At 44.1% G+C, this 15532-nt stretch overlaps 2 protein-coding genes across 5 annotated transcripts in view; one reads left to right on the top strand and one right to left on the bottom strand.

Annotated features, from left to right (window-relative positions):
• The first annotated feature begins 2554 nt into the window (after nt 1-2554).
• yars1 (tyrosyl-tRNA synthetase 1) lies at nt 2555-9105 on the top strand. 2 transcript variants are annotated; one of them, XM_037795503.1, is made up of 14 exons: nt 2555-2697; nt 3964-4034; nt 4124-4270; nt 4372-4547; nt 4670-4799; nt 5435-5515; nt 6069-6161; nt 6256-6391; nt 6495-6580; nt 6923-7058; nt 7198-7319; nt 7432-7625; nt 7719-7860; nt 8375-9105. In XM_037795503.1, the coding sequence occupies exons 2-14, from the start codon at nt 3978-3980 to the stop codon at nt 8483-8485; spliced, it is 1611 nt and encodes a 536-aa protein (XP_037651431.1). In that variant the 5' UTR covers nt 2555-2697; nt 3964-3977; the 3' UTR covers nt 8486-9105. The 2 variants fall into 2 exon arrangements, with proteins under 2 accessions (XP_037651431.1, XP_037651432.1); XM_037795504.1 differs by having other exon boundaries at nt 2608-2697; nt 3967-4034.
• A 1065-nt stretch (nt 9106-10170) lies between these two features.
• Nucleotides 10171-15532, bottom strand: part of kiaa1522 (KIAA1522 ortholog) — a 45858-nt gene continuing 40496 nt past the window's right edge. For 2 of the 3 annotated variants that reach the window (XM_037794996.1, XM_037794998.1), the window contains 2 exons: nt 12121-15502; nt 10171-10461 (listed from right to left, as the gene is read on the bottom strand). In XM_037794996.1, coding sequence (XP_037650924.1) covers nt 10421-10461; nt 12121-15502 — 3423 coding nt within the window. In that variant the 3' untranslated portion in view covers nt 10171-10420. The remainder of the gene's footprint in view (nt 10462-12120; nt 15503-15532) is intronic. The other variant, XM_037794997.1, reaches the window with a different exon arrangement.

Consider the following 15532-nt stretch of genomic DNA (forward strand, 5'->3'; position numbering starts at 1 on the left):
ACATACAAATGGGGCTAACAGCTTTGAAAAGTATGCAAAATTATGAAAAAAAAAACATACTCATTTATAGCACTACATGTATCAATCAAACATGGCAGGATGTTGAGACATTATTAGCTAATTATTTGGATTATTTCAGAGTTTACAAAGGATACACACTTTCTGTAGTCCTTCAGTTGGACTTTTACAGTTTCACTTACACATTGGACATTATTTATGGTAAACTACTACCATCTAGTGTCTGGATTTTGTACCAATTTTATAAAATAGCCTATTGCTTGAAGTTGCAGGAAATGTGTGGCAAATAAAACTACTATCTATTAATTTTGTTCCTGCTTCATAACAACTATGTATATTGCACTTATAAACACATTCCATTCAAATGATTTAAGAAAAAATACACAAAATAATTTGGCTAAAATTAGTAAAACATGAATCATTAGGTCCAATTTTCTGTCTTCAAATAAAACACCCAAAATAATACTATTATGATCAATTGTAGGCATTGGTGTGGATTTGCTTCTTAACCATTCCATGAACTGAATATCACCTTTTTACAGACGTAGGCAAAGTTGTTGGTACCCTTCCGTTAAAGAGAGAAAAACCCACAATGGTCACTGAAATAACTTGAAACTGACAAAAGTAATAATAAATAAAAATTTACTGAAAATTAACTAATGAAAATCAGACATTGTTTTTGAATTGTGGTTCAACAGAATCATTTTAAAAAACAAACTAATGAAACTGACCTGGACAAAAATGATGGTACCCCTAGAAAAGATGTAAAATAATGTGACCATAGGGACATGTTAAACTAAGGTGTGTCCTGTAATTAGCATCACAGGTATCTTCAAACTTGTAATCAGTCAGTCTGCCTATTTAAAGGGTGAAAAGTAGTCACTGTGCTGTTGGTATCATGGTGTGTACCACACTGAACATGGACCACAGAAAGCTAAGGAGAGAGTTGTCTCAGGAGATCAGAAAGAACATTATAGACCTTCATGTTAAAGGTAAAGGCTATAAGACCATCTCCAAGCAGCTTGACGTTCCTGTGACTACAGCTGCACATATTATTCAGAAGTTTAAGGTCCATGGGACTGTAGCCAACCTCCCTGGACGTGGCCGCAAGGGGAAAATTGATGACATATTGAAGAGACGGATAATACGAATGGTAACCAAAGAGCCTAGAACAACTTCCAAAGAGATTAGAGGTGAACTCCAAGGTCAAGGTACATCAGTGTCAGATCGCACCATCCGTCGCTGTTTGAGCCAAAGTGGACTTAATGGAAGACAACCGAGGAGGACACCAAATCATAAAAAAGCGAGACTGGAATTTTCCAAAATGCATATTGACAAGCCACAAAGCTTCTGGGAGAATGTCCTTTGGACAGATGAGACAAAACTGGAGCTTTTTGGCAAGTCACATCAGCTCTATGTTCACAGACGAAGAGATGAAGCATCCAAAGAAAAGAACACTGTACCTAATGTGAAACATGGAGGAGGCTCGGTTATGTTATGGGGCTGCTTTGTTGCATCTGGCACAGGGTGTCTTGAATCTGTGCAGGGTGCAATGAAATCTCAAGACTATCAAGGCATTCTGGAGCGAAATGTGCTGCCCAGTGTCAGAAAGCTTGGTCTCAGTTGCAGGTCATGGGTCCTCAAACAGGATAATGACCCAAAACACACAGCTAAAAACACCCAAGAATGGCTAAGAACAAAACATTGGACTATCCTGAAGTGGCCTTCTATGAGCCCTGATCTAAATCCTATTGAACATCTGTGGAAGGAGCTGAAACATGCAGTCTGGAGAAGGCACCCTTCAAACCTGAGACAGCTGGAGCAGTTTGCTCACGAGGAGTGGGCCAACATACCTGTGGACAGGTGCAGAAGTCTCATTGAGAGTTACAGAAATCGCTTGATTGCAGTGATTGCCTCAAAAGGTTGTGCAACAAAATATTAAGTTAAGAGTACCATCATTTTTGTCCAGGCCAGTTTCATTAGTTTGTTTTTTAAAATGATTCTGCTGAACCACAATTCAAAAACAATATCTGATTTCCATTAGTTAATTTTCAGTGAATTTTTATTTATTATTACTTTTGTCAGTTTCAAGTTATTTCAGTGACCATTGTTGGTTTTTCTTTCTTTAACGGAAGAGTACCAACAATTTTGCCTACGTCTGTATGTGGGTCATGCATTATTACCTACCCATCTTGCCTTGTGATTTTAGAAGGGCACAGTATGAAAAGGTAGTTTTAACACTTTAATTATTTTATATTGTGCTTACGCATAAATTGTGATTGATTAAATTACCATTAACATACAGCATATTCGAGCCCAGGTGAACTGATTGGTTTCTGGGGAACCTGTTTATTGTTTATTGTTTATTTGTTTTGCACAATTTAAGACTATACAACATAACAAAAAAAAAAGAATAATATACAGTGCAGGAAGAGGCAAAAAACCTACTGGGCTTATCTGAAGCCTCCACCTAGAGACAAGATTAATATAAAGAAATAATATGATACTACTAATATTCACTTAATCAGAGGCTCTTGCATTCGGCACTCGATTGCTTTCCCCTGTAGTCTCTAGTGAGTCGATAGCAGAGTTGGAGCTCGCGCTGATGCAACACACTGACAGGTTGACATCAAACCGGCTCCACTCACCACGTCTCACTACAAGAAGACAGGTTTAGAGGTGAGTCAGCAGCTTGTACTGTATTGCTTTATATTATAGACTGATATTGCTTTTAGATCAACTGAAAATGTAGTTATTAGACTGGTTTAATTGTAACCAGAAACGTCAGCGTAGCTAGGCAACGTTAGCTGCACATGGTTTAGCTACAGATAGCTCTAGTTAGCAGGTTTGTTCATTCATCATCAGCGTGACGTTAAAGGTGAGCTGGCCACTAGTTTAGCGAGAGTATCATCTTAAAGTAAAGCTGACTGACTGGCATATGCTGACATATAGAATAAACTGTGGTATTGATAGTAGAAACACAGCTAATGTTAGCCACTAGCTCCATGTTTAGTGCTGTTGAAGTGAGTCAGTTTGATGTTGCCTCTCTCTCAGTGGCTAACTAGAGAAATGTCTTAACGTTTGGCTCAAACATGTAACCAGCAACATATAGAGGGGACGCCGAACCCGAGAGTTAGTTTAAACAAGCTAAATTATTGTATTAACAATGCCATAAATTAACTAAAACTAATCGAGTCTGTTGGTTTTGGCCAAAAAGAACAAAATGATGGAGGGAGTCTGGTCCAGCCACACCAGGACCCAGAACTTCCTCCCTAAACGATCAAAAACAGAATAAACTACAAACAAAACCACGAAAAACTGAACTACCAGACCTCCATCCATCAAAAGAAATGAACACAGCTGCTTCATGTGGAAGGAGAGATCTCCTTCTCCTCCTCCTTCTCCTCCTCCTCCTTCTCCTCCTCCTCCTCCTCCTTTCCCTCCTCCTCCTCCTCCTTCTCTTTCTCCTCCTTCTCCTTCTCATCCTCCTTCTCCTTCTCCTTCTCTTACTTCTCCTTCTCCTCCTCCTCCTTCTTCTTCTCCTCCTCCTCCTCCTCCTCCTCCTTCTCCTTCTCCTTCTTCTCCTTCTCCTCCTCATCCTCCTCTTTCTTCTTCTTCTCCTCCTCCTCCTCCTCCTCCTCCTCCATCTTCTTCTTCTTCTTCTCCTCCTTATCTAATTGGAAAAGAAAGCTAGATGTAAACTTTGTGTAAAATCGTTCGACGTCTCCAACATGGGGGAGGTGGCAATTGTAAGCCATGTGCAAGGGCAAAAACAAAAATGCTGTAGTCTTGTCACAGCATCCTAGTCTCTACACAAAGTCCAATATGGGCTGAAAAACCTACAGAGAAGTTTGGAAATTTGAAAAAAGAAAATGTGTAGGAACCCTGTAAGCTGCTGCTGCCATTGATTCATAACGATGCTTAAACTCCTATCTTCCTCCTCAGAAGGCCACGGCACCATGGCAGATCAGCTAAGTCCGGATGAGAAGTTCAACCTCATAACCAGGAACCTCCAGGTGAGACGTGCAAAGAAACATACATAAACTCACATGGTGACTAACGTCCCCCCGAGTAGCTTGGTCTTATTGACCTCTTTGTATTGCAGGAGGTCCTTGGAGAGGAGAAGCTGAAGCAGGTTCTTCAGGAGAGAGAGGTGAAGGTGTACTGGGGCACAGCGACCACCGGCAGACCCCACGTAGCTTACTTTGTCCCCATGTCCAAGATAGCAGACTTCCTCAAGGCTGGATGTGAGGTGGGTGGATCTCATCGAGCATCTCGTCTGCACTTCCTGCTATATTAGAGCCCTGCTTACCAGTTAGCTTCATGTTTTTGTGTCCTCTTCTTTTTCCTCAGGTCACTATTCTGTTTGCAGACTTGCACGCCTTCCTAGACAACATGAAGGCCCCCTGGGAGCTGCTGGAGCTCAGGGTGAAGTACTACGAGCAGGTCATCAAGGCCATGTTGGAGAGCATCGGCGTGCCCCTGGATAAACTGAAGTTTGTCAAAGGAACCGACTTCCAGCTCAGCAGGTTGCTAACAGTACTGGAGACTGTCTGTCTTAATGTGCATTTATTTCACTTTACATTCTCAGAAACAGATGTTGCAAGCTGCAAAAACTCACGTTGCAGGTGTGTATTTTCATGTTTGTCAGAGAGTACACGCTGGATGTGTACCGTCTGTCGTCCATGGTGACGGAGCACGACGCTAAGAAGGCCGGAGCGGAGGTCGTCAAACAGGTGGAGCATCCTCTGCTGAGCGGTCTGCTCTACCCCGGACTGCAGGTAATAACACAGTTCTAGATGGAGTAGTAACTAGGGATGTCACGGTACCAGAAATCTAGTAGTCGATACCAATACCAGTAAATTTACACGAGTATCGATACTTTCACGTCTCGTGTTGTGTTTTGTTTTCCGTGCTGTTACGGCGTTCTTCTTCTTCCTTCATTTCACGGCAGATGAGAACACTTGTAAGCGTATACTGCCTTCATTAGATCCAGAAGAATCGCATCTCCAGTACCTCCGCTCCGGTACCAAATGACCGTTACAGGCATCGTTCGGTACCGAAGAAAACGAGTACCGTCACATTTTTAGAATTTTGGTACAGAGTTGGTACCGAAGTATCGGTTCTCGTGACATCCCTAGTAGAAACTGCTGGAGTCGTCACACTGCTACTAAGGAGTGGTATAATATTACTCTGGGTCTCTTTACTGTAATTACATCAAAATGCCCACATATGTTGATATAAATATACCAAATAAAAGCTGTTTTTAAACTACAACAGCAAGCAGATGTGATCCTGCGTGCACCCTCACATCTGGAAGTCTTTAGAACTTGTTGTTTTTCATGTTTTGTTTTTTGTTGTATTTGCTGTTATGACTGATTGGAGTAGTGAATGAGATTTTCTCTTTGGCCCTCAGGCTCTGGATGAGGAGTACCTCAAGGTGGACGCCCAGTTTGGAGGAGTTGACCAGAGGAAGATTTTTACCCTGGCGGAGAAGGTACCATCTCCCTCCATCCTTTACACATTTACATCAACCCTTCACCCTCTCTCTTCCTTCTATATTACTTTTCATTTATTGCTGTTTGTTTATTGATTCTGTTTTGAAATGTGGTATGTGGGAAGTTTTTTTTCATCTTTCAAACTTTATCAGCAGCCTGAAAACATAATTGTTTAGTGTGAGATCGTCATCTTAGCGGTCAATATAATTAGTGCAGGCTGTGCTCGGGCTGTCGAGACGCTTGCGGTCTAGACGCGGGATAATTCATTTTCACCACATACTTTGTACCATCAGCTCTTGTAGAACATGATTAGTTTTAGAGTAGCTGTGAGGTTTTTGATCTTTTTTTGGATTTATTTGAAATAACAATTCTAATTTATGTACTCAGTGCATTAAGATTTAGGTCTTTGACATAAAAAAAGTAGATTATGATGGCCATTTATAGAAATGGTGAACTATAAATGTCACAGCAGGATGATCCCATGAAACGTTTTTAAGAGTAAAATCTCTATAAAACATAAAGTGTTAACTGTAGCCTCTCATCTGTCTCCAGTACTTGCCGTCTCTCGGCTACGCCAAACGCTCCCATCTGATGAATCCGATGGTACCGGGACTGACGGGGGCCAAGATGAGCTCCTCAGAGGAAGTACGTCACAGTAAAAAAAAAAAAAGTAAAGATTTGTATGAACATTTTCTTCTAATGCTAATGTGGTCACACCATCATCTCTCTCGGGCTACAGGAGTCAAAGATCGATCTGCTGGACTCTCCTGGAGACGTGAAGAAGAAGCTGAAGAAGGCTTTCTGTGAGCCGGGCAACATCCAGAACAACGGAATCCTCTCCTTCGTCAAATATGTCATCTTCCCTCTACGCGGAGGTAGAAAACTCCCCCCGATGAATCTCCTTCTGTCGTCTCTGCTTCAGACTTTTTTCCTCCACTCGTATGAAATGAGCTGATAATTGTGATTATTGTGTTTCAGAGTTCGGCATCAAAAGAGACCCCAAGTGGGGCGGAGACAAAGTCTACACTGGGTTTGAAGAGGTGGAGAAGGACTTTGCTGAGGAGGTGAAGTAGAGACACACTGGTTTATTTGAACGCCTCATTTCCATACTGTTTTGTTTTGTGTCTGTAAATCCGTATAGCATACAGATTACGCAGGGTCTGCCCGTTATCTGCTGCAAAAGTTAAATTTTTTAATCGTACTCGAGGCAAATTATGGACCGAAAAAAAAACGGAAGGAGTTTAACGAACACATCGGAGATCACGGAGGTTCCTATAGGAATGAATGAACTTCCGGTTGACTCGCATACGTACACAGAGCTATGTGGAAACGAGGCAGAAGAATAAAACCCTTCCTTAAATTCTATCCTTGCTAAAATGCTTAATTTTCTCCCTGTGCTGTGGCAGCTGGTCCACCCAGGAGACCTGAAGGCCTCGGTGGAAGTAGCACTAAACCAACTGCTGGAGCCCATCAGAAAGAAGTTTGAGTCGCCGGAGCTCCGCAAACTTACCAACTCCGCCTACCCCGACCACTCAAAGACGAGTCAGTATTTTACCTATCATCCTCACTGTGTCTTCCCTCTCTCACATCCTTTTAATCCAAATACAGCGTGAGTGTGACTAGTTCTGCATGAATTGGGATGTCAGCTAGCTTCATGTGGTCTTCATTTGTGTGTGATCAGAAGGAGCAGGAAAGGGTGCCAAGGCAGGAGGAGGAGGAGGAGGAGGTGGTGGAGGAGATGATGATGAGCTGGTCCCCTCCAGAGTGGACATCAGGGTGGGCAAGGTCATCAGTGTGGAGAAGGTAGGACGTCAAGATCGTTACATTTTCTTCAGATGACGCGTGTCGAGACGATCCATCTGTACAGCTCCTCGATCTCTGCGTTCACATGATTTCTTCGTTTTCCAACTTCCAGCATCCGGATGCCGATTCGCTGTACCTGGAGAAGATCGACGTGGGAGAGCCGGAGCCCAGGACGGTAGTCAGCGGGCTGGTGGCTTTTGTCTCACAGGAGGACCTGCAGGACAGACTGGTGTTGGTGCTGTGCAACCTGAAACCACAGAAGATGCGAGGGATCGAGTCTCAAGCCATGCTGCTATGTGCCTCTATGTGAGTGTTAATTCTGTTTTTTTACACAATCACACCGTACATCCCCTCAGCTTCATTTTGAATAAACAAATTCCTCTACTCTCTGATTTCTAGCGAAGGGGAGCCGAGGAGGGTGGAGCCTCTGGATCCTCCAGAGGGATCGTCGCCGGGCGAACGGGTCTTTGTCGAGGGATATGAGACGGGCAAACCAGACGACAGACTCAACCCAAAGAAGAAGGTGTGGGAGAAAGTACAGGTATGTTTCTGTTCAGAAAGATTCCAGATTATCCAGGATACTCCATGATTTTTCTTCAAAATGTAATTTCTTTTAAATATGGACCAATGTGTTGTAGTTAGCATCATTTTTCTATAATGGAACAATGGTATATTGGAATAAAATTCGTCATCTGTAGGGGATTTAAATAACGATTATTTTCATTGTCGATTATTTTCTCAATTAATGGATTAGTTGTTTGGTCTATAAAATGTCAGAAAATGGTGAAAAAATGTCGATCAGTGTTTCCCAAAGCCCAAGATGACGTCCTCAAATGTCTTGTTTTGTCCACAACTTAAAGATATTCAGTTCACTGTCATAGAGGAGTAAAGAAAGCAGAAAATATTCACATTTAAGAAGCTGAAATCAGAGAATTTAGACTTTTTTTCCCTTAAAAATTACAGAAAAAACGATTATCAAAATAGTTGGCAACTAATCGATTAATCATTGCAGCACCGTACATAACGATTATATTATTTTTCCTCCGTCTCCCCAGGTGGACCTGAAGATATCAGACGGGTGTGTAGCTCAGTGGAAAGACAAGCATCTGATGACTAAACTGGGACAGATCACATGTAAGACTCTCAAAGGAGGAAACATCAGTTAGATACATCACATTCACCGCTGAAGCTGCTCCTGCCGGCCACATTACAACAACAACTTTCATCAACAAATCGCCATGGCGATGTCAAACTTCATCTGGATGTTTTTCTTGGAGAACGATGGGACATTGATGCCAAAAGTCTCGGATGCTTTGGACTGGCTGTGACAAATTTCTGTTTCCTTGCTTTGTCTCTATTAGAGAATGTAATTCCTAAAATTGTACAACAAAACAATCTGTAACTAATCAACCAATGGTTCATTACGGTTTCTCTTTACGTGATGTTGTATGGTGTTAAATACAACCGTTTCTGCAAAAGAGACGTACTGTCACTCAGATAATGAAGGGTTGCTTTATTGGATGTTGGAAGTAGCTGATGAGGAATCTCAGGTGTTTAAAAGGGGACTTCATGTTTCAGTATGTTTCTGGGTTAAAATTGCCTTCATGGTAAATGTCAGGGCGGGGGCCAATCTGCCAAAACATATATAAAATCAATATGCCATGTACTATAAGACACAGGACGGTTACATTGGGGGAAGTGTACAGAAATCAATATCTGGACATTAACTGTCATATAATCACGTGATGCATCATCTCTAATATGAAATAAAAATCTGTCTGAATTCTGTGGTCTGCAGAAATTAAATACATTTGTGTTAGAAGAACATTACCTTCTTAACAGCCCTACATACTCACTGACATTACACCAAACTCCATCCATAAATCTTGCAATTTAAAGATCTCTCTCATATCAATAGGTATTCCTACTCTGTTTTTATACTAATAAAAAAGAAAACATGTATTTGTGTTAGATGAGAGATACTGTATATTTAGGTGTACCACATCTTTAAAGAAACAAAACAAGCATTTTTTAATACACTTAAATTTTATTTATAGAAGTAATAACTGTACATAATTCTTTATAATCGTCAAGATTTTTGACCCATCATGAAGAGTCCGTGTAATTCACTCACCGATGATTTCGCTGGGGGGAGAGCATTTTGTGCAAATAGTGATGAGCAGGATTTTACACCAAAAAAAGGCTTGGGGGGGGTCAACGTTTAAGATGCAGAACATTTAATAAAAACACTGACCTCACACTAAGTCTACTCCAGTGTATCAATCATCCAGGGCCAAGCACATCCATAGCCCTATAGAGTGGTTTGTCAGATGAAATAGATTCTTAAATATTTCATATTTGGTAGGAAAAGGTGACCGACAGTGCTACAAGTGGAAACAACCACACATAAATAAATAGCTCGTGTTACAAGAAGAGATTGTGCAGATTGTTGTAGAAGCTGTAATCTTTTCTTTGTTTAAATCTTAATTGTTTATAATCTGTAGCTTTTACAAAAGTGCCTCTTTGCTAATTGAAAAAGTATGCAGCATCCCTTTTTTCTCAAACACTATTCCAGATATCCACACAGTGAAAACAGGATGTGTTGATGACAGAAATGCTGATTTGTCCTGTAGCGCATGCCGTCCTCAGCTTCTTCTTAATTATGTATTATATCACAACAGGGAAAAAAAGACTTTAACAGACAATAAACATCTGTACAGAAATGCTTTGTCGAGACAAATCCTCTTCTCTGAGCTGCTACCTAACTCTACCTCTGGGAGGCGATGTCACACAAGCCAAATATTTACAGGTCAGCCGAACGTACACTGTGTCATCCTGAGGGGCCTTAATGAGAGATAAACTATAGCTTAGAAAAATACTCCAGAATAAAGCTATCATAGGAAATTGGGAGCGACATATTTTTTTTTTTTTGCATAAATATGTAGGAAGGCCATTACAGGCTAAGGCTTTTGGAGAAGACTTAACACACACAACACTCTGATAGTTGAGTCATACGTCTCTCAGTAATGTCAGTCCGAGCTGTGAGTTGTCCTTTTCACTTGCTTGTAGTCTTTGCTCGCTCCTCGTCCACCAACGCTCTTTCAAAACAGTGTTTCTATTGTGTCCGCTGTCACTCTTGTAGCTGAAGGGGGAACACAAGAGGAGGTTAGACATGACGGCATCAACATAATACAGTTACAGGAACACAAGTGATGAGTATTCTTCTGTCCTAATCTAATTCAGAGACATGACCATGAGCTTCAGGTTATTGAAGCACATGCTCGCACATTTGACTGGAAAAAAAGCTAAAGGCAAGTCAGCAGTATTTGTGTCGTGTTTGTGTGCAATTTTCTCTGCAAAATATGCTGTTTAACGTAATGTGAAACTGCTTAGCTGTTCCAGATCATGGTAATGCTAGGATTTGCATTCTGCTTTCTCATGACAAGAGAGTGGCACGTTAGTTATTGATTTATGCGAGCACTGAATCAGCCTTAAAGGAGTTTACACACTCAGCAGCAGCACACTGGAGCACACTGATGAAGGCCAGTCTTTCATGGCTTTCACAAATGACCAACATTGCCAGATGGGAAATGTTAAACTATCATACCAAAGACTTAAAATGATCATATTTTTTAGGAAAATGATCTTACGCGAGTATTAACTACGAGAACAAATAGACATAAATGTGTAATTTCCACATTTCCACGTTTTTTGTTTGTTTGTTGTTTTTTTAAACCAAGCTGACGTAGCTATGATGTGTGGAAGGGGGTATGTGTCTATAAGTCCATCAGTCTGACAACAACCTACTATTACAAAATTAAAGCACAACTGGAAGCCTGTTCATATTCTGCATGAAAACAGTTAAGGCCATGAGATAACTAAAAAAATACTTGGGCTTATTGGTGCATTCAAAGCTATCTCTTGTGCAAACTCTCTTCAAATGAGAAGCCGTGTTTGTTGCAGGTCACGTTCATCAACGTCACAGCCTACACCAAGCATGATTGGCTGGAAAAAGGTCACGTGAGAAGAGATGCGTAAACACAGACTTAGGATTCATCTGGAAATAAATTTGAATGAGACAGCGCAGACTAAAGGCCCTGACACACCTAGCCGACGGTCGGTCGTCGGATGACTTGTGGCGGTCGGTGAGCGTCTGATAGCCTAGTTTTTGGGGTGTGTCGTGCGCCGTCGGCTCTAGTCTGCCCGTGTCGGTGGTCAATTCAGCATGTTGAATTGGCGGCGGAGAGAAATCACTCTGATTGGCTGTTCAGCTTAAGCGAATCAGTGCACGAGAAGAGAAACAGAAGTGAGGAAAGCAAGCCAACGAGTCAAGTCAAGAGGAAAAACACAGAGGGCTCTTTTCAGTTTTCATCTTCATCTCATCTGATCGTTCCAATACACGGATATTTTCACAACGACATGGCCACCTGGAATGAAGCTAAGTGGTGAGTGAGAGCGGTGTGAAAATGGTTTTGCAAACGCTGCTTTGTTTCATGTACGTATCATAACGAGGGCTCGTATATCCGCTGTCCTCGGTCTTTCGGTTTCCCTTTGTCGGCCAAGACATGGGTGGCGTGAGACGATGCAACAGTCGGCCTTCATCGCCGCTAGTTCTCTGATGTCGGCTTGGTGTGTCTGGGCATTGAAACCAACTACTAATTGTAAGCGTCACAAAATGGTCAAATTATCGTACATTATGACACTTTGGGGAATTATTAATAGTACAAATACGATTATCGTACATCTGGCAACGCTGCAAATGACAGAAAATCATGGTCACAAATAATGTTGCGGCTCTTACTTGTTGTCTCAGGAGGTGTTATCCCGCTCATGTGTTGCACTCCTCCGATCGCTCCGTTTCCTTCGACACTCAAGTCCATCTTTGCTGAAGGAGCAGAACGATTCTGTGAAGGGCTGGCGCTCCCGTGTGCTGGTTTCTTTGCCACCGGTGGAGGAACTTTGTCCGACTTCACCCCGCCATTTGAGAAAGCCTTTGATTGGTCGGACACCTGCATGAGCTCGGCCGCCAAGCTTTGCTTCAGACTTGCCTGAGCTTCAGGGGAGGAGGCAGCTGCGGTCTCTACGACAACCTTTTTTGTGCTCCTAGAGAAGATAAAGCTGGCGGTAGAGGCCGGCGACCTGTGCATGTCGCATCCCTCGGGTGCTTTCAGGGACGCTTGTTCAGCAACAGAGCTGTAAGCGGAAGATCTCACACCCAGTCGGGATGGAAGACCGTCTCTTGAAGACATGGCTGCGGTTTTCATACGTATGGCTTCCTGTAAGCGCATGGAAGGCGTGTTCAGCATCACAGAGGACGTCTTTACTGTCTGAGGGGGAGACTTTAGTGACAGAGACTTGCGGATGGGCTTCTGTGGGGTGGTTTGAGGTCCCGGGCAATTCTCCTCAACTGAAGCTCCCTGGTTTGTTGACTTGTCCTCCGATGGAGCTTTCACCTGATCTTCAGTCATGTTGACTGATCTGAGGCGAACCATCTGAAGCAAGGAGGGGGTGACTAGAGGTATGTTGGCATCCTCTTTGGGAATGGGTGCGCTTTTGTGGCGGGAAAGGAGCTCCTTGCTCCTGGCGTCTCTGTTTGGTACACTGGGCTGCCTTCTGAAATTAACCCCATGTGTTAAAGTCTCTGCTGGTAAAAGGGGTGGTGCTACTGGGACAGTGATGGGAGGTTGGGTGCTGACGGGAGGCTCGGAGGGAGCGTCTCGCTTCAGGAAGCTGCTGGGAGGAACTAAAGTGGAGGCTGATACTGGGTTCTCTGCTCTTGTGATGGGTGGCAATGGAGGTGCCTCCACTGGCGGAGGTGGGACACTTTCTGAAACAGATAAATTCTGCACTGGTCTGCAAGAAATCTCATCAGCGGTGTCAGCTTTTGAAACTTGCGCGACAACCTCTGGTTTGGTGTCTGTTTGTGGGGACACATCTGGAATTTGTCCATGTACAGACGCTTCACTCGAATCCTCAATCGTCTCTCCAGCTTCCTCTGCGGGTCCTTTTGAGACATTCACCTCTGTGATACAACTGTCCACCACATTTGGCACGCTGTCTGCCACAAAGGGCGGAGGAGGAGGTGGGGGAAAGTCAACCTCGTCTCCTCCGTCGAAGACAGAGTCCCCTTCCATAGGAGGCGGAGGAGGTGGCCAGCAAGACTCTACAACCTGGATCTCCTCCTGCACCCTCTGTAAGTCATCCGGTGGCGCGGACACAGACGAAGGAGGTGTCTTTCTTGACGGAGGAGGTGTAGGGTGGTACGCCGGGGGAGGGGTAGGTGGTGGCGAGGCCTTACTAATTTTGGGGGCCCCTACAGAAAGCGTCTGCGTGGATGTGACCTCACTTTTGTCCGTCTCATTCTCACTCTCATCGACTAAAATTACAACCCCGTGCTGTGAGGAGGTTGCATGGTTCTCAACAGGTAAATGAACATCTGTCTCGGCACTGCTACTCGTTTTATTTTGCTGTCTGTCTACTGAGTGTTCTGATGACACCAAATCCTCTCTGAACGTCACTGGTTTCTTCATGACAGGAGGAGGATCTTTCTTTGGACTCTCTGGGTCCTTCACTACAGGGCTACTACTCTGCTCTTGTTTCTGAACGTCTGCACTTGCTTCCATCCTCTCTTGTTCGGTACTTTCCCCATTCTCCATCTCGTTGTGAACACCTTCAGGACCTGATTCTGACAAACTCTCCGGTGTTTCTTTGCTTTCTGATAACTCTAAGACAGATGTGTCTATAGTTGATTGTTTTTCAACTAAAACTCGCGTCTCCTTCACGTCTTCAGTCTGGGTTCCTGCTTGTTTAACTGTGCTGTACGGTTTCTGGGTTGCTTTGCTGACATTAGGGTAAGACCCACACAGGAGCTGAAAGGTGCGTCTATTGTGCACCCAAGTCTCCGGAGGAGGAGGACACGGCGCTTTGACTTTGGGAGGTGGCGGGATGTTCAACAGCTCTCTGACTTCAACACTCAAAGGAGAAGAATTGTTATTCGGTTCTTGTGCAGCAACGGTGGGTGGAGATCCCCGTGAAGGCAGACTGGGGCCACATGTGGAAACATCTGGATTGACAGGCTCGGATGTGGCAGACGATAGGGAGGTAAGAGAGGAGGAAGGAGAAGCCGCTGAGGATGAGGCCCGAGACACGGATCTCTCTGGTTTGACAGGCTTCTTCTTCTGTTTGTCAGGCGAGGTCGGGGAAATCCCTTTTGGGGAGAGCGTTGGAGTGCCGCTCTGACTGGAGTAGCCACTGGAAGGAGACATGGTCCGTTCAAATTTCCCCCCTTCCGAGGGAGTTTTCTGCGGGGAGGGACTGTTGGATTCTGTTGCTCCTCCTGCGTCGGTGGAAGAGGCCTGTGTGGGGCTCAAAGGACTGGAGGAAGCGTCTTGACAGGTGGACCCAGTGGAGTTTGATACAAGGCTGGGGGTCTTACTGGTATCTGCAATAACTGACTTTATCTCATCCTTTGCTGCAATATTTTCTCCCGACACAGAGTCAATGATATCCACCAGAACCCTGGAGTCGCTAATGATCTTGTTATTATGCAGAGAGTTCGTTCTCCGTGGAGGCGCCGGGGGTTGTTTGGTCTTCATAACCGACAGACGAGCGAAATTCCGTCTGGTCTTCGCATCGTCCCCAGCCGCCGCTGAACCTGAGACGTCAGACTCAGATCCTTGACCTGTAACAACATTTTCCCTTTTACTGCTGGAGGTGCTAATCATGCTAACTGAGCTACGGAGACTGACGAGGTCTGGGTCCATGCTAGACTGCTCTGTCTGGCAGCTTTCCCGCCCATTCCGACCCGCTCTCTTTGAGTTACCACTACGCGAGCTACCCTTAGAGGACCCCGGTGAGGAGTTTGAAATAACGGTCTTTGAAGACTCGCCCCAGTTCGACCCCGAAGCCGATGTGGGCATCAGTGTGGAGTCGTCGTGGGAATTGTCAGTCTGGGAACCGTCGCCATCTGATCTTCTGGACAACATAGGGCTGACTGATAAGTCCCCGGATGCGAGGCTGCTTTTGCTCACAGTGCGGACATGACCGCCGTGGTTTACACTGCCGGCACGCATCCGGCTGCTGCTGCGGTCGATCTCTATGACGTCAATCGAGGCTGGTAAGACCGCATTAGGGATGATTGTAGACATGTAGGTGGCCTGAGGAGACATGGACATCACAGGGCCCTAAAAGAATAGAAAACACAGAATTGTGAA

Source organism: Sebastes umbrosus, chromosome 15 (genome assembly GCF_015220745.1).
Source record: "Sebastes umbrosus isolate fSebUmb1 chromosome 15, fSebUmb1.pri, whole genome shotgun sequence".
Lineage (NCBI taxonomy): Eukaryota > Metazoa > Chordata > Actinopteri > Perciformes > Sebastidae > Sebastes > Sebastes umbrosus.